The sequence below is a fragment of the Berghia stephanieae genome, chromosome 2 (genome assembly GCF_034508935.2).
Source record: "Berghia stephanieae isolate SIO BIC M18660-M18661 chromosome 2, UCSD_Bste_1.3, whole genome shotgun sequence".
Taxonomy (NCBI): Eukaryota; Metazoa; Mollusca; class Gastropoda; order Nudibranchia; family Aeolidiidae; genus Berghia; species Berghia stephanieae.
The window spans coordinates 39567812-39587684 of record NC_088361.1 but is presented as its reverse complement, the minus strand read 5'-3'; the positions used below and the strand labels follow the sequence as shown (position 1 = coordinate 39587684).

The following is a 19873-nucleotide window of genomic DNA, read 5'->3' as shown; positions in this document are numbered from 1 at the left end:
CTTCCCTTTCGAAAACCAAATTGTGCCTACCTAATAACATTTTCTCTTTTCTCCCATTTATTGATTCTGTTGTTAAATATTCTAGTGATCAGTTTCTCCACCCAACTACGAATAGTAATGCCTATATAGTTATTAGAATTTGCTTGTCAATTTTTTTATACACCGGTGTTATGTTTCCAGTCTTCCAGCATGTTAGAAAGAATTGCAGATCCACAATGTTATTGAATACTACTAATAGGAACAATTTTACTTGTCTTTGGGGATGCATATTGAATTTGTTTAAGATGCAATCTTGGCCAGCTGTCTTCTCATGTTTGAGTTCTTTAGTATCATTTTAACAAAGATAAACTCGAGGATAATCTAGTAATCTAAGGGACGTAATTCACGTTATACTAAAATCAGGTGACGAGACCGTATCGATTTATTTCCCTTGCAATTTGGGGCGACGATGTCGAAGTGGTAGATAGTGACTGATGAGGATAGAGACAAATAATAATAATAATAATAATATAATAATAAATAATAATAATAATAATAATAATAAATAATAATAATAATACAATAATAATATATAATAATAATAATAATAATAATAATAATAATATAATAATAATAATAATAATAATAATAATAATAATAATAACAATAATAATAATAATAATGACAATAATAATAACAATAATAATAATAATAATAATAATAATAATAATAATAATAATAATAATAATAATAATAATAATATAATAATAATAATAATAATAATAATAATAATAATAATAATAATAATAACAATAATAATAATAATAATAATAATAATAATGATGGTGATGATGATGATGATGATGATGATGATGATGATGATGATGATGATGATGATGGTTATTACGATTATAAGTATTATAATTATTATTATAATTATTATTATTATTATTATTATTATTATTATTATTATTATTATTATTATTATTATTATTATTATAGTAGTAGTAGTAGTAGTAGTAGTAGTAGTAGTAGTAGTAGTAGTAGTAGTAGTAGTAGTAGTAGTAGTTATTGTACTGTACTTTTTAGAATCTTTGACAAGAAGGGGCATAATCAAACAAAATGCTCACATTACAGTTTATCTACGTTGTTAATTCCCTTCTCATCAGATACCCAGATGGGGCGGAGGCTGAGCTTGGTATTTCACTTTATCTATAGATAGAACGAAGTTGACGTCACTCAGGTCTTTGCTATTATAATTTTATTTTTTATTTTTTTTTGCCATCCACGTTTATGAGTAATTCTCACTAAGCGGTATTAACCAGACTAAACCATAATCGTTTAAGGTTACACACAGTTTTGTGTGTTGGTCCGTTATACCTCCGGATGGCAATGTTGTGATCTTCTTTGCCAAGCCCATACTATCTATACGTTTTCCCTTATACGTCAATATTCTCAGTCAAATCATTGTTGTCGATCGTGAGTCGGTCTTCATTTTCAAGTAAAATGGAAATAGTCAAGAAATCTGCCCGTCTAACATTCTAAGATTAGAGGGGCAGTGGCTTTCAAAAACTGTTGTTCTGATTTTCTGATTAAGGGATCAAACTTAATCAGCTATTGATTCATTTGGTTATCGTTATTTTTAAACCTAGTCATTTCGCACAATTAATGTGACAAGATATAAGATAAGTGATACTTGGAATGCACCACAGGCATGTATAAGAAGGGTACAGATTTTCGTAAACAGGTGCATGCGTACGCTACTCAGAATAAAATGGATGGATTGAATTAATAATGAAGAAGTATGGAAAAGAACACAGCAAAACCCAGTGGGAGAGGAAATAGCAAGAAGACGATGGAGGTGGATTGGACACACCCTTAGAAAGAATATCTCTGCTATAACAAACAAAGTATTGGACTGGAACCCTCAGGGCAGAAGATCAAGGGGGAGGCCACGAGGAACGTGAAGACGAATTAAAGAAGCTGATATACAGAGAAGTGATAAGACATGGAACGAGATTTTTTAAAGTTAGCTCAGGATAGAGAAGGATAGAAACTGTTTGTCTGTGGCCTATACCCTGACCCAGGGTGAAAAAGGCAATGTTGATGATGATGATGATAAGATAAGTAGTCCTTCTGAGCCATTAGGCCAATGGAGCAGGAGTTTATCCCTTGTGTCTATGACAGACAATAGTAATTACTTGCAATCCTTTGGATTGAAGTAGTCCTTCTGAGCCATTAGGCCAATGGAGCAGGAGTTTATCCCTTGTGTCTATGACAGACAATAGTAATTACTTGCAATCCTTTGGATTGGACGCTAGTCTATTGCAAAGTACTTTCAGCCAGTTCTACCAGACCCAGCTGCCCATTCACTGCTAGGTGGACTTGGGGGTCAGTTTGCTTGTTTTTAATGGTTTTATGGCACTTGTAACTCAGTAAAAAAGGAAGAATATGGGATAGTAAAAAGTTGTAGGATTACAATTAAATCACCCAAGAAAAGGTAAAACAAAGGGAAATGGCACAAATAGGGAATTGGTGTAGATTCCAAGAGCATACCATCAATGTACTTAGTTTGAGATCACCTTAAAGTCTCATCCAGACACAAGCACAGATCCCTACTAAGAGGAATACACTCAAGTACTTGCACTATAAATTCAAAACATCAAATATAATAATGAATAACAGAGACATGATTTACAAGGGAAAAAAATATCACCTCCAAAAACAATAACTATACCTTTGACTGTTTGCCTCTCAGCTAGGGTATCCGGCCAGAGCCAGGACAAAACCAAATAATCTCATTCCAAGACAAAGGCAGAAAGCAAGTTGGAAAACAGATATAGGGGGATAGAAGACACAGTAATTACCTCTCTGCCCACTATGGGAGGTCAGGAACCCCACCCAGAATCAAAGTTTACCTATATTATCGAGGAAATTTGTCCGTAACAGAATCTTATAACATAAGTCATAACTAGGAGTGACCTTTTCCCTCTTAGTCTATCTGGCTTGGGGCTGTCTCAGAGTGTTGAATATTTCTACCAAATTAATGCTTTTTTAAGTTTTGCAAATCACTAGTTGAGATGCATAAAAATACTTTATATTAGCTAGTCTAATGTTGGATGTAGCCTTTGTAAGTATTTTATTATTAATGTATTCAACACTCTGAGGCCTGATTAAAACAATTTTTCCTGTTTGTGTGGGGAAAAAAAGTAATCAAGGAAAAAAAGTGGGAGACAAGCATTGTAGAATAAGGTGGGAAGAGAAGGTATAGAAACAAAGTAGGGAAGTGAAAGAAATTGAATTAAACATTTTTAAGTCTCTGGCAGCCCCAAAGTAGAACGTTAGCAAAAAAATTATAAAAGCCTGAGTGAAAAAAAAAAACATCTTAAAGAAGACCTTCAGATTACTAACTGGAGTAAAAAAGTGAATTTTAATTCAGAATGTTCACATTAAACAGTTCGTGATATGAATTCGGCATACCAGAGGAAACACTGAGAGAGAGAAAAGGATATAGAAACAAAGCACGAAGGTGAAAGAAATTGAATTAAAATATTTTAAATCACTGGCAGCACCAAAGTAGAACGTTAGCAAAAAATGCGAGCCTGGGTTTGTTTGTTTTTTAATCTTAAAGAAGACGTTCAGATTTCCAACTGGAGTAAAAAAGTGAACTTTGACTCAGAAATGTGATTAAACAGTTCGGGATATGAATGCGGCATTTGAATATTGAGGGAATGACTGAAAACTGGTGAATATTTGATTAGTAGACAAGCCAAGAACCTTTCAGAACAAGTGTCTATAAAAGAATGTTTAATTTATTTTGGCCTACAAAAATAAAAACAGTGGATTTATTAAAGAAAGCTGACTGCTTATATCGAAAGCCAAATAAAAAGAAGAAGATGGCGTTGGGTCATGTGGCCAGAATGGAAAAAGGGTAACTTCCCAAGACAGCCCTGTACTGGACAGCAGGTGGGAAGAGAAAGCGGGGAAGACCCAGGGAAACCTGGAGAAGGACCATGGAAAGAATTAAAGTAAGCAGGCCTGTCCTGGAATACAGCCACCGCAAAAGCAGCCGATCGCAAAAAAAAAAAAAAATAATGGAGATGTCTGGTGGATGCCCTATGTGCCTCAAGGCCCGAAGAGGATTAAGTAAGTAGACAAGCCAAGAAGAGAAGGACTGTGAAACCAGCGGAAGCAGAGAGAGGGAGAGAGAGAAAAGGATATCGAAACAAAGCACGAAGAAGAAAGAAATTTAATTAAATAATAATAATAATAATAATAATAATAATAATAATAATAATAATAATAATAATAGTAATAATAATAATAATAATAATAATAATAATAATAATAATAATAATAATAATAATAATAATAATACTTTATTGCATCCCAAAAAGGAAATTTTTTGTACAGACGTGTTATAATTTACACAATAAGATAAAAATACAATGGAAATAGGATGTATATATATAAAAAAGGAGCAGCTCTATAACCAGAGCTGCGCTTTATAATATGAATAATATCAACACTGTAAAATAGTTAAAACTGTCACTATAAATTGAAAATTGAAAAGATTGCAAAACAATAAATTAATAAATTATAATATATAAAATATTTTATGTCCGTGGCAGTGCTAAAGTGGAAGGTTAGTAATAAGTAAGAGCCTGAGCAAAGAAAACATCTTAAAGAAGACCTTCATATTACCAACTGGAGTATATAAAAAAGTGAATTTTGATTCAGAAATTTGAGAAAACAGTCCGGGATATGACTTCGGCATTTGAATATTAACGGACTGACTGAAAATTGGTGAAGATTTGATTAGTAGACACGCCAGGAAAGAAGAACTGCCATAACGGCTCGAGGTAGAGAGAGAGAGAGAGAGAGAGAGAGAGAGAGAGAGAGAGAGAGAGAGAGAGAGAAGAGAGAGAGAGAGAGACAAGAGAGAGAGAGGAGAGAGAGAGAGCGACAGAGAGAGAGAGGAGAGAGAAAGAGAGAGAGAGAGAGAGAGAGAGAGAGAGAGAGAGAGAGAGAGAGAGAGCATGAGTAAGGAAGACATCTTAAAGAAGACCTTCAAATTACATACTGGAGTAAAGAAAAGAAAATTTTAATATAACAATTTGAGTCAACACGACTTCGGGATAAGAATTAGACATTTGAATATTGAAGGATTAACTGAAAACTGGTGAAGATTTGATCATTAGACACACCAGGAAAGCTTACTTGAGCTTTTATATAGCCCGATACCCACTTAATGTGCTCAAAGCGCTTTATATTGGATCCCTGACCAACAGCTATACAGCAGCATGTAACATGTAGAACTAAAACATGACTCCTGTTAGGCGATATTACAATCTTTTTCCCGACAGAGACGACAACGCTGTTAATGGCCAGGTACTCATTTTACAACTATGAGACAAGGTGAGTAAAGAGCCTTTTCCGAGGACTCAACTATGCGACGAGCGAAGCTCGAACTCAGGACCTTCAGATCCGAAAGCGAGCGCCATACCACTAGAACTAATACCCGCACAAGGAAAGAAGGACTGCGATAATGGCTCAAGGTAGAGGAAGAGAGAGAGAGAGAGAGAGAGAGAGAGAGAGAGAGAGAGAGAGAGAGAGAAAAAGGGAGGGGGGATAGAGAGAAAGGGAGGGGGGAGAGAGAGAAATAGAGAAAAATCAAAAGATGGGGAAAGAGAGGGAGATCTATGTGTTAGAGAAGAGAAAAAGAGAGAGGGGAAGATTGTGTGTGAGAGAGTGAGAGAGATATAGAGAGAGGAGAGAGAATAGAGAGAGCTTATAATAAGGGCAAAAGAGAGACAAAGAAGATGAAGAAAAATAAAAATTAAAGAATGACAGGAAAGTACGTTTTTTTAAGCCTTTGTCAAGACATATTATCATGTCAATTCAAAGACGATATTTCCGTTTTAAAGTCCGTCTGCGATAGGACTAAAAAGAAATAAACAAACAGACAAAATAGTTTATAAAAAAAACAATCACATCCGTTTATTCTCTTTACAGGAAACTGAAGACTAGTATTTACATTTGTTTTTCAACATTAGTGAAAATGTGAACTACTTCAAAAACATAACACAAAACATTTGCAACAACTACAGTAACAAACATAAAAATAAGCATATAAACAACGAATGCAAATATTGCAAACAAATTGTAAACATACAGAACGACACCGATAACAAAGACTTTTCCCCTTCTCTTACACCACCTCCTCCTCCTCCTTCCCCTCATCCACCTCCACAACATTTTCCTTCTTCCCCTCCTCTCCTCTTCCTTCTCAATCAATTTTATTTACTTGCTCCCTATTTTTCTTTTCTGCAGTTCCTCATCATTGTTGTCTCATTTCCCCCTCACTCCCATCCATTTCTGAACGTTTTCGCTTCCTTCATACACCTTGATTATATGCTTAAATAATCTCTTTCACACTCTCCTCTCCAAGTTTCTCCTATACCTCCTCCTACTCACACCCCCCCCCCCCCCCATTCATCCTCAGTATAATTTATTAAATGACCTCCCTCTACACATCTTATTGTCATGTCAAATCAACAAAAACGCACAACAGTAATAATAACGAAACAATTTCCCCAATATTTAATCATCAAGAGACAGCTGGAGGGGAGTTGACTGGAACTATGTAGATGGATGTCCTGGTCACTGGTATCTGGCCCCCCAGGAAAACGCGACCGATGCGGCCGCAGTGCGGCCGCATAATTTGCCTCTTACCGCAATGCGGCCGCATAATTCACCTTTTACCGCATAATTATGCAAAATATGGTTTTTAGCGTGAATTTATGACCATTGTATGAAGAAAAATGAAACCAAAAAAGTCAGACGATGTTCCCAAATACGTGACAGTGACTTCCATTTAACTTTAAAGGGATGCTATTCCAATTCCAAGCAGGGTTGCCAATTTGGCAGATTTTCTGCCAAATGTCCTTTTTTTGGCAGAATTTGAAGTCGTCTGGCAGAGAAAAATCGGTTTGGCAATTTGGCAGATACATATTTGGCAGATTTTATTTTCCGAGGCCTAGGGATGAATGTATAGGTCTACAACACGTTTTCCATGGCAATTTTTATGTATTAGTGATTTTTTAAACTTGGGAAATGAAAAAAAATAAATTATGACATCGGCCTTGAGAATTTTTTGTTTGACAAAACTGATGAGTTTTCAAAGGGGGTACTATAAATAGTACGGTTTGGCAGATTTTTGTTGTATTTGGCAGACTTTTAAAATCCAGTTGGCAGAATGCCTGAAATTAATCTGGCAACCCTGATTCCAAGTGTACGATTTGATTTGTCTTCTTGAGATCTACCCTGCTCAGCTGCTCCTGTCTCCACCTTGGGATCAACTTGACAGCCTCACAAAGCTGAAAACTGTACCCGAGGAGGAGATCAAGAGGTAGACCCGGCAGCTTGGGGCCCCTCGCGGTGAAGAACTCCATCACCTCTTCTGTTGACGTGCCACATTTTTGGCAGTCCATTTCTGATGAAGTGCCAGCTTTGGCTGCTTGTGCCAAGTGGTATATACACACCACGATCAACAGCGCTGATGCTGAGCGCAGTTTTTCTGTTTACAATCTGATATTGTCAGACAGGCGCAGGAGTCTTAGCACAACGTCTCTACGACATCTAGCTTGTCTGTGCTACAACAAAAAATTAAGTTTTGAATTTGCGTTGTAGTTCTTTATTTTTTAATTGGTTAAATGTAAATAAAGCAATGGAAAAATTTAGACAGCTATTTATTACTTTTTTTCTTGTTTTGCATAATTTGTAATTTCCCTTGCATAATTTGCCTTTTCCCCCCGCATAATTTGCAATTTCTCCCGCATAATTTGGGATATTTTTTTTGCATATTTCCGGGGGGCCAGTGGTATCTGTTTTAATGGAAGAAGAAAAAACGGCTCTCGGTTGGTAATATAAAATAACAAAAATAAGGAAGATAAGAATAACGAAATGCTGGCAAGAATCAGAATTAACAAAATCATGTGGATTTCTACAAAGAGAGGATTTCCATTGCAATTTCTGCACTTTAAAAAAATGTTTTTTGTTTGTTTGTTTTGTTGTTTGCTTTTTTTTATTGTTTGTTTGTTTTTTGTTTTTTTTTGTTGTGTCTGTTTGTTTTGTTGTTTGTTTTTTTTATTGTTTGTTTTGTTGTTTGTTTTTTTATAGTTTGTTTTGTTGTTTGTTTGTTTGGGGTTTTTTTGTTTTGTTTTGTTTTGTTTGTTTTTTTTTTTTGGGGGGGGGGGGGGGTTGTTGTGTTTTGTTTTCTTGTTGTTTTTTTTTTTTTTGGGGGGGGGGGGTTTGGTTTGGTTTTATTTTTGTTTTGTTTTTTCTTTTTCTTTTTTTTAATATTGTCATGAAAGAAATTTGATAAAAAAGAAAGGAAATCAGGTTTTTAAATTCTACTCACGAAATTTCATAGAACACTTGGAGCATTTCTGGAAGAGATGCGAGATAGGTCATGATTTCATTTGCACTCCACCTGCTGTCATAGTCCCTTGTCATCAGACAGTCAATGATTTTCCAATGCCGTGTTGGACACTCCAAGTTATCAATCACTGACTTTCCGCGAATCATCATCTTCCACAACACGACTCCCAATGCATATGTGTCACACTGAGAACAATAAATGGAGAATTTCATTTGTCTAACGTATAGATCTGTAATCATGTAATACGTAATATAATTAAAGCATTATGAAATATTATAGTTGGGGAAATTAGGTCCAAAATCCCATTGAATTGTGCAAAATTAGGGTTAAAAGCATGAAAATTACATATGTTGTAGAATATGAAAAATCTTGTAATTTATGCTATAGAACAACTCCGAGAGATCATTATTAGTTGAGATACAATATTTTTAAGATAGGAAAATTTTGAAATGGACGACAAAAAAATTCGTTCGTTCCTATTGTGTAAACATTCAAAACAAGGCGATCCAAGGCATCGTGATACAAGACAACTTATAACAATGATAACAATTCATAGCAGTTGTATAGCGCATTACCGTGACTAGGTCATGAGCTGAATATGTAAACATAGAGAATAATAGGACGAGGACGAATGAGATAGGGAGAAATAAAGAATCACAGAAAGAGAGAGAGAGAGAGAGAGAGAGAGAGAGAGAGAGAGAGAGAGAGAGAGAGAGAGAGAGACGTTAGAAAGTACTGTAAATGGGACTAAGATATTAGACCATTTAATTTTTTTTTAATAGATTGAATCACCATAATATTAACTAAAATCTACCTTATATAGGTTAATATAAAGTATCCTTGTATCCAGGAGTTCAGGTGCCATATAACGTGGGGTGCCAGGTCGATATAAATCAAACATGTAGGTAGATGTGACGACAGATGCTATGCCAAAGTCACACAAAACGGCATTGCCCTCGTCTGAGATGAGCACATTGTCCGGTTTGATGTCCCGATGAACCAGCCGACGTGAGTGGAGATACTGGACGGCACTGGTCAGCTGCAGCAAATACTTGTCTATCAGTTGGTCAGTCAAATATGGTAGATGATATTTTAGACGGCCCTGACTGTAATACGGCATGACTAAAACATAGTCATTTGGACAGTCAAATGCCTGAAGTAGGGAGGGGGAAAAAAGGAGAAAAATTTTAAAAAGATAAATAATTAAATAAAGACCACCACTTTCTCAATATGTGAAAATACTAACTTTATACTCATGCATGATTACATAGCGTATTTCATAGTTTCAGCATTGTATTTATATAATTTATTGAGATAGATAGAGATAGATAGATAGATAGATAGATAGATAGATAGATAGATAGATAGATAGATAGATAGATAGATAGATAGATAGATAGATAGATAGATAGATAGATAGAGTTTATAAATAGACAAACAGATAGATAGACAGATAGAGTAGAATAAGTAGGATGGATAGATGTTAATATATTATGAGCATCAATGTATATGAGTGAGTGTAGAGAGATTACAAATAGATAGATTAATAGACCAACAGATAAATTAATTTATTTGATTGATAAATTGAAAGATAGATGGACAGTCAGATAGATAAAATAGAAATTATGAATTATTGATTAGTTAGATAAATAGATAAAGATATATTTATAGATAAATATATTGATATATAGGTGGATCGATGTGTAGATAGATAGTTAGACTGATAGAAAGAAAATTAGATAAATTGTTAGATAAATAGATGGATAATGAGATAGATACATAAATAGTAATCTATTTACCGTCAAACAAATTACATAAAGATTTAGCAATGACTATGACATTTTTTTTTTCTATTTTTGTAGGGAAATACTACGTTTAAATAAAAGGCACTAAGTAAAAATCTATTTGAATTTTGAAAATCAATTCATAAATAAAAAAGTTATGATGCAGTTTCAAATGTGTCATTTATTTGGATGACTCACAAAGAGAAGAAAAATACGAAAAATATGGGACGCTTTATCTTCGTTTTATTCTGGTTTGTGGCTGTATATCGCTTAATACATGGAATGTGATATTGAAACCTGGCAATTTTAGGGAAAATTTCTCAGATAATATTATGAAGACATCAGAAGAGCTCTAACTTATATATATTTAGAACTTAATGTCAACCGTAATTTCGTTTTAAAATATAGAATAATATTGATCATTTGGAACATTTCCAAAGGGTAATGCTGTGTTAACAACCCACAAAAATGATGTGAAAAATGCCTGCTAAATTATTATGAATTAAAATAGTCCGTGAGACCAAGTCTTATGTTATTTCTGGGAGAGAGAGAAAGAGAAAGAGAGAGAGAGAGAGAGAGAGAGAGAGAGAGAGAGAGAGAGAGAGAGAGAGAGAGAGAGAGAGAGTGAGAGCGTGTGCGTGTGTTAATTTACTGTGAGGAAAAGAGAAATTGGACAAGTCTATTTCAAAGGGGACAAAGATTGTTAAAAAGTCGAATGTTCAACTGATTAGTAAGACAAAATACAATAGCCGACAAGCTTAGCACCCATATGACGTCACAATATTAAAAAATGCCAAAGAAATACTTTCGCGGCTGAGGTGCCAGATGGCACACACCTGTGGCCAACATTGGCTAAATATAGAATTTTATTTCTTTTATTAAATCTTATTAATTTATTTTTGTCTCAGTGACTTTTACAGGGACGGCTGGTAATAATGGGCAGGGTGGGCAAATACCAGCCTGTTTTTTCAAGTTATATGCTGTATTACCAGGTCCGAAATAATCAAATCTAAATTAGATAATTTCAAAAGTTACTACTTAAAATTGATACTTTGTACTGAAATCAATTTGTGTGTATTTTTGATAGATTGCGAATCACCATGCATCCCGTAATACATAAACCAGGATACGCTCCTGTTCTTTTTATCACCCCCCCCCCCCCCAACCACTCCACTCCACTCCGCCCACATCGTCATCTCATCGTCACGTCGCCTGACGGTGATTTTGCTGTCTGGCCTCTCTAGTACTAGGTCGGGCTAATTCAAATGAGCCCACCTTATTAACCAGTGTAGACTAAATAGAGATTTTGGCAAACGAACTTTTTCTTATTTATTGCCTTACTTGTGCTGGGAAGGTTCCAGTATTGAATTAAATTTATTAATTTACTAATATTATATCAATTTAGTATTAGTTTGTGTTGTTTTAATATATTTGTTTATCCATTTAAATTATTTCTTTTTTTTCCCTCGTTTTCTTTAGTGTTTCTCAAAACTCATTTATTTAAATTGTTTTCTTATTTGTTTGTTGTTGTTGTTGTTGTTTTTTGTTGTTGTTTTTTGTTTTGTTTTTTAACAAATTAATTTGTTAATTCTTTTTTTTATTATTATTCTTAAAGTAATTACCGCTGTATTTTTATTGCCAGACTAAATAATTTTGCAAAACAATGTATTTTCTATTGTATTCCCTCTAATAAAACAAAACACTTTTATTCAAAAGTCACGACTAAATAAATATATAAAATACAACCACCATTTTGGTTTTCTCAACAATTGAATTAGTATACGAGAAATACTCTTCTGAGTAAGGAGATAGTTGAATTCTAAGTTATAGAGGAAATACGGAAGGGTGGGCAGATTCCGTACTTGCCCGTCCTGAAGCTAATACATACATAAGATGGTTCGCGATGAAGAGGCGGGAAGCAAGGGATTGGTTGGGTAAGGAGCAAAGATAACACGGTAATTATTGTGACGATAGTCAAACGAATACATGAGGAGAGATTGGTAACATTATTTTGTCTTAATTATATTGTATGAAGTATTGGCGAAAGCCTAATATTAAATAAACGTTGTTTTTGTTTGTCTTATTTTGACTATGGAACTGATACTGATACTTGTCATAGCAGACCTGCCTACTTTAGATAGGAAAATAAAAATCGTAGTTTTCAGGGCTAATAAAATCGTAGATATTTTAACTACCCTTTAAAAAAATCACCGGAATTTTCGTCTGTTTTGATAGATATCAAATTTTAAAAAACGAGAAAAAATAATTGGAAACGTAATAATGATGGTGATGGTGGTATAGTGGTAGCGGTGGTGGTAGTAGTAATGATGATGGTAATATTATTATTATTATTATTATTATTATTATTATTATTATTATTATTATATTATTATTATTATTATTATTATTATTATTATTATTATTATTATTATTATTATTATTAATATTATTATTATTATTATTATTATTATTATTATTATTATTATTATTATTATTATTATTATTATTATTATTATTATTATTGTTATTATTATTATTATTATTATTATTATTATTATTATTATTATTATTATTATTATTATTATTATTATTGTTATTATTATTGTACGTATTGGTGGTATTACTATTGTTGTATTTTTTTTTGGTGGTTATTAATGGTATCAGTTTATTGTTTGGTCCCATTTGCCATTATTTTCCACTTTCATGTATGTGGTCATCAAATTGTATGATTAATTGGCGAAAGCCTAAGATTGAATAAATTTTGTAATATCGTATGGTAACCATCATTGTCGACGACATCGTCGTTGTCATCATAATCATCATCATCATCATCGTCGTTGTCATCATCATCATCATCATCATCATCATCATCATCATCATTAACAACAACAACAACAATATTAACAACAAGTACAACAATAGAAATAAAAACAATATCAACATCACCATACAATTTCCGTCATCGTCTCCACAACTATCATTCTAACCAACAGCACCACCAAAACCACTACCATAATTACCCTCACCGCCTCGTCTTCCTCCTCCTCCTCCACCACCACCACCACCGCTACCACTATTCCAACCACTACCACCACCGGCACAATCATTCTGACCACCAAGACAGCAGTAAAAATTATGCAATTTGAGCTCTGAATGAAACTCGAGTCATATCGCTGTTGTTGCTTCTCCATGAAAACTTTAAGGTTACTACGTACTACTGAAAACCAGAAATATGTAAAAGCAATATTAATATCGCCGTTGAGGGATTAAAGCATCTCTTTAATTTTTCGAGTGAAGGAAATGGACTTGTATTGTCAAGGTGTTGTCGCATTATGTCTCGTCGCTTTATTTTTTAGTTGTATTCTCTTTCGTGATTCATTTTTGATTACGTTTGGAAGAATTAAAATCTACTGGTATTGTCATTTCATTGTGAATGTGATTATTGGTGGTTGAAATATTTTTTGTTTAAAGGCGAAAAAAAAAATCAAAAAAAATTTTTATTAAAAAAAAACAAAAAAATAAAAAATAAAAAATATATATATATATATATATATATATATATATATATATATATATATATATATATATATATATATATATATATATATATATATATATATATATATATATATATATGACCGAATCCTCTTTGCCCAACCACTGTAAATAGGCTAGAACCGCCACTGGACTTTTATCCTAGTCTATTCAATTTTTTGTTTGTCAAATTCATTTAGTTTTTAAGGGGGTCAGTCTTAGTAGTGAAAATCATGCGAGTATATATATATAGCCACTTTTTAAAAAGAATTTGGCCTAATATAAGTCTGGCCAATGGCAGCCTTGCCTCGCTGACGTCACATGGCGTGTCAAGCGATTGGTCGGAAATGGCTGTCTCCCCTTCTCACCCATTGAATCGCAAATTGGGTTGATGTTTTGTTATAATAGGTGAAAAGACTGCCCGGGACTGGCTGACTCACTGGCGCGACAAGATATGATGATGGTGAAAAGTACTTAGCATACTTCGATGAAATTCGAAAGATAAATAAAGATGTTCACGGGAAAACCTCTGCTCTTGATAGTTTTAGAAATAATTCACTCAAAAGAGCAAACATCTGTTTTTAACGGCTTTTTAGTATTCGCACGAGTTTTGCCGCTTGACATAATCTAAAATGACATCTTTACTAATTGTGTGCCAAATTTCAGACATATTTATTGATAGAAAGCGTCGTAATTAATTTTTTTTTTTAATAACATATACGAAACGGCCGCGTCCCATAATATTTTGTCACGAATTTTGGCTCTTCGCAAGCGAAATTGATGCATACGGATTTGAGTGAGATCGACGTTGCTACTTAAAGATTGTCGATTGAGAGAGAGAGCAAATAATAATAATAATAATAATAATAATAATAATAATAATAATAATAATAATAATAATAATAATAATAATAATAATAATCAATGGCATTTATATAGCGCTTTACCCCGTTGTCACAGGCTCTAAGTGCTTTACAGTGATATAAAACAAAACACATTACTCATTACGGCAAGACAAGCGTTGATGGAAAAATGATACGAATTCAATTTAACAATAACAAAACATGATAATAGTATTGCAACTTGTGACGTAAAAAGATTTTTAAAAACTAATTCAATTAAAATATTGATATATAGTTTTAAAGAAATAAATAGATGATAATATTAGCCAAAAACAAGTTACTCACCGTGACATTTCCAAAAATGAATTTATGGTTCAGGTTCTGTAGAATAGCGACTTCATGATAAAATAACCTTTGGTTTTTTTCTCCACTGTCTTCCCTACATTTGGTGAATGTTTTCACTACCAATCTACTGCTACCATCCCAGGATTGAGCAAGCATCACTTCACCTGTCATGCCTTTTCCAAGGATACGGGTAGGCATATAGCCAAACTTGAAATAAACGTCTTCACGAATTATATTAACATAAGCTCCCATAGTGAATACTATTTACCAATATATTTCACACTGAATCAAATCACAACCGCTTTGGTCAACGTTGAAATTTCAACTGATTCAAAGTTTGCGGGGTTCGATCTTTCAGTTTCCAAAATTGAACAAGGTGGTCATCCAAAAGATTACGTTGACCAATCAGTGAGAAGAAGCAAATAAGTTTGATTGAGAGGCGTGTCCAAACAAGGTGGTCATTACTTACCTGTCTATTGTTGGTGTGTGTGAGTTATATATTTATGTACAGTGTGTGTCCAAGTCAATGCCAATAAAACCGAATTTACAACAATATCGAGGAACAAAGAGGAATGGAAAAGAACAAAGAAAGTCGGCTCACTAATTGGAGACACCGAGGATGTACAAAGAAGAAAACAGCTATCAAACGCCGCACTCAGTAAACTCACCAATGTATGGATTAGAGGTGACAAAATAAAGAGAAAAACCAAACTGAAACTGTACCATGCTCTTGTAAAACCGGTACTTCTGTATAACTGCGGCACTTGGGCGTTGACAAAATCCGAAGAAGAACATCTGGATGCCTTCCATCGCACACAGCTAAGAAGGGTACTGGACATCAAATACCCCAAAAAGATCTCAAATGAATCACTCTATAAGATCACAAAAGAAAGACCAATCTCCCTTGACATTTTACAACAACGATGGCAACTTTTCGGTCACATACTACGCAGGGACAAAAACATACCAGCTAACCAAGCCATGTCGGGATATTTCCAAAAACACGGGAACCTTTTCAGAGGAAGACGGATCACAACACTCCCTGTGATCCTAAACAAAAACCTCACAACACTTGGACAAAGCATTAGTCTCATAACGGCAGGGGACCTTGAAAATCTGAGAACCCTAGCAGAGGACCGGCAATATTGGAGACACCTCACACAGGAAATACTGGAAACAGCCAAGGCGACCCGATCTTTCGGTCGAGACGCGAAAGGCATCTAAGTCAAGTAAGTCAAGTGTGCATATGGATGTGTGTGTGTGTGTGTGTGTGTGTGTGTGTGTGTGTAATTGGATGCGTGTGAGCTTTTGTTCGTATGTCCGAATCTGCAGTGTGTAATGATTTTTACTGATGGTCTATGTGAAGCAAATAGAAGCTTCGGCATAAGCTCTATATAAATGTAGGTTAGTTAGTTAGATGCCTTTCGCGTCTCGACCGAAAGATCGGGTCGCCTTGGCTGTTTCCAGTATTTCCTGTGTGAGGTGTCTCCAATATTGCCGGTCCTCTGCTAGGGTTCTCAGATTTTAAAGGTCCCCTGCCGTTATGAGACTAATGCTTTATCCAAGTGTTGTGAGGTTTTTGTTTAGGATCACAGGGAGTGTTGTGATCGGTCTTCCTCTGAAAAGGTTCCCGTGTTTTTGGAAGTATCCCGACATGGCTTGGTTTGCTGGTATGTTTTTGTCCCTGCGTAGTATGTGACCGAAAAGTTGCCATCGTTGTTGTAAAATGTCAAGGGAGGTTGGTCATTCTTTTGTGATCTTATAGAGTGATTCATTTGAGATCTTTTTGGGGTATTTGATGTCCAGTACCCTTCTTAGCTGTGTGCGATGGAAGGCATCCAGATGTTCTTCTTCGGATTTTGTCAACGCCCAAGTGCCGCAGTTATACAGAAGTACCGGTTTTACAAGAGCATGGTACAGTTTCAGTTTGGTTTTTCTCTTTATTTTGTCACCTCTAATCCATACATTGGTGAGTTTACTGAGTGCGGCGTTTGATAGCTGTTTTCTTCTTTGTACATCCTCGGTGTCTCCAATTAGTGAGCCGACTTTCTTTGTTCTTTTCCATTCCTCTTTGTTCCTCGATATTGTTGTAAATTCGGTTTTATTGGCATTGACTTGGAGGTTATATTTCATGAGGGTATTTTGTATGATGTCTATATTTGCTGGTGTTGATCCAATAAAATCGACATCATCTGCATAGGCGATTTCTCTAGGGATTGCATTCTCAATATGAGTCGTTGGTTTTGGAATGACTTTTCGAACTTCTTTTCGAACTTCTTACATGTACATTTATTATTATTATTATTATTTCAAATAGGCTTGACACGCGCCTGTTTACATTTCGACACAATAGATTGATTTCGATGGATTGGTTCTATAGAATCAGCGACGTCTTTGGCTGGACGGTGTCCAGTTTTGAAGTAACATCAAGCGACGACAACCACGATTAATGACCAATTGAGTGACTTTCTAGAAATAAACGGACCGAGCCTAGTTCTTTTTTTTTTCGTAACAAGAAACGGGAATAACGTACTTTAAAGGCATTTTGCGACTTGACCTCGGTGTAGTTGGGTACCTTCACCTGACAATCACGGTACTAATGTGAGATTAGGTAGTCAAAACTATTATATGACAGTAAACTTGGTCAGCATTTAATTGTGTCGTAGGTGGTCGATATTAAAAAAAAAAGAAAAGAAAAAACAATAGTGCATCTATAAAGCGTATTATCCACTAGGTCCCAGGTTTGAGCCCCGCTTCAGGCACTTTCGTTTATTTTTCCTTATGCAAGAATATTAATCCCCAATTTGCTCAGTGGGACAACATGGGTGATTCCTGTTGACATCAGAATTCTCATTTGATGACTTATCTATATTCCTTCGTGGAATGCCTAGGCGACATCTTATGATGTCGTGGCGGAACGGCATTTTCATTTATCCACTAAACGTGCTCAAAGCGCTTTACAAGGGGTCCCCCGCCATCAGCAACACTTAACTGCGGGTAGAGACATGACGCCTGCTAGGCGATATTACATTTTTCCTTGTACTACAGAGACAACATTGTTAACTTCCTGGTGCTCAATTTACACCTCAGTACGGTGAGAGAATGTAGTAAAGAGTCATTTCTAAGACCTCAACGATGCGCCGCTTAGAGTTCGACTCGAACCCTGGACATTCAGTCCTAAAGCGAGCATCATACCACTAGGTCACAAGCAGCGTGTCAGCGTTGTTGAACGTGCTTAGTGACAAAATGAGTGACAGCGTGGCTCAGCGGTACGGTTTTTGCTTCCTACCCCAAAGGTATCGAGTTCGATCACCCGCACTGCGCTGTGTGGCCTTGAGCAAGTCACCTCGCCTTAGCTCAATTTGCGGCGCTGCACTGCGGCTGACGCCCGGGTTATTCCAGTCTTCCCTTGGAATAGAACCTAGAGACAAATTTCCCCTATGGGTTGAATAAAGGGAATTTTATTTTATTTATTATATTATTAAGAAATCTGCCACAGCTTTGTGTGTTTGGCCATGCCGCTCAATTAATGCATAGTTCCATCTGACTAGTGTGTAAATACGTATCTGGATATAGGCAGTGATAGTTATTGTTAAAGCGCGAGTAAATAAATCCATTTCTAGCGGGTGATCCATCGCCATTATGTAAAATGAGAATGTTGATCCACATGGAATACATTCAAGACGCTAAGAACAGTGAATTAATAGACATTTCCAATATTTCAATATGTTTATTCATTTAGTTTCACTTTCATTTATTTAGATATTAATCTATACATATATTATCCATCAAACAACACAATCGTAACAATATGGAAATATGTAATTATGAAAGGGGAATAGTCAATCAATGCTATTCACACCCTTAATTATTTTGACGTGGTTGCATCCCTTCCCCTTTGTTGAGCTGAAATAAGTGCATGTTGTTGTTGTTTTTTTTTTTTTTTTTGTTTTTTTTTTGTTGTTTGTTTTTTGTTTGTTTGTTTTTGTTTTTTGTTTTTGTGTGTGTTTTTTTTTTTTTTTTTTTTTTTTTTTTTTAAAGGGTTTTACGGCACATGCAACACATTTAGGTCATATCAACGCCAGTAAAGAGGAAGAAAATGGGATAGTAAAAAGTTCTAGGGAAAAGGAAGATAAAGGGGAATTAGTTCAAATAGTGAACATATTATGTAGATTCCAAGTGCACATTATCAGTGTACTTAGTTTGACCTAAATGTCTCATCCTGACACAAGCACAGGTCTCCACTAAGAGGAAGACACTCACATGTTTACAAATGATACCTATATAAGTAAAACAAAAAAAAATCCAGTGCATAACAGAGAGCTTATTTACAAGACAAATAATATCAACTCCCAAAACTCTAACTATACATTAGACGGTTTCGCTTCCAGCCAGGGTTTCCGGCCAGGGCCAGGACAAAACCAAGCAATCTCATTCCAAGACAAAGACAGAAATCATTTTGGAAAACAGAAATAGGAGGATAGAAGAGACAGTAAGTGCCTCCCTGTCCACTATAGGATGTCAGGAACCCCAGCCAGTTGTGTTTTGTTTGTTTCTTTTAATATATGTGTTTTGTTCTGTTATGTTTTTAGTATTTTTTTGTTTGTTTTTTGTTTGTTTGTTTTTTTTAAATTTATTTTTTTTGTTTGTTTGTTTGTGTTTTTTTTTTTTTGGGGGGGGGGGGGGGTTTGTGTGGGTTTTTTTTTGTTTTGCTTTTTGTTATTTTTAATGGGGGTTTTTTTGTGTGTGTTTTTAAATTGATAGTAATAGGATTCCGATTGTTCAATTCGTACGACAATCGCCTAATAAGCAAAGTGTTGATCCAACTTTGAGTCAAGAATTATCTTTTTAATGAATCCCATTCCACCAAGCCAGGTCTGTTAGATCTGGTGGAAAGTAATCGATGACGTAGTAATGTCCTACCAAAGAGTTGAAAGCAATTATCT

The 19873-nt window shown here is 34.9% G+C and overlaps 1 protein-coding gene across 1 annotated transcript; it reads right to left on the bottom strand.

Moving 5' to 3' along the window:
* Positions 1-7597: 7597 nt before the first annotated feature.
* Positions 7598-15179, bottom strand: LOC144963936 (serine/threonine-protein kinase 32A-like). Its single transcript, XM_078897880.1, has 4 exons — positions 14928-15179; positions 9237-9575; positions 8402-8607; positions 7598-7634 (listed from the first exon to the last, which is right to left on the bottom strand). The coding sequence occupies exons 1-4, from the start codon at positions 15177-15179 to the stop codon at positions 7598-7600; spliced, it is 834 nt and encodes a 277-aa protein (XP_078754006.1).
* Positions 15180-19873: the final 4694 nt, after the last annotated feature.

Excerpts from the sequence above, each read along its gene's own strand:
- LOC144963936 (XM_078897880.1), bottom strand. The coding sequence starts at position 15,179 with ATGGGAGCTTATGTTAATATAATTCGTGAAGACGTTTATTTCAAGTTT. Across the intron at positions 8,608-9,236 it reads TTTATATTAACCTATATAAG|TGTGACACATATGCATTGGG; the intron begins GTAGATTTTAGT and ends TATTGTTCTCAG. Across the intron at positions 7,635-8,401 it reads CAAGTGTTCTATGAAATTTC|CACAGACAAGCTAGATGTCG; the intron begins GTGAGTAGAATT and ends TTTTTGTTGTAG.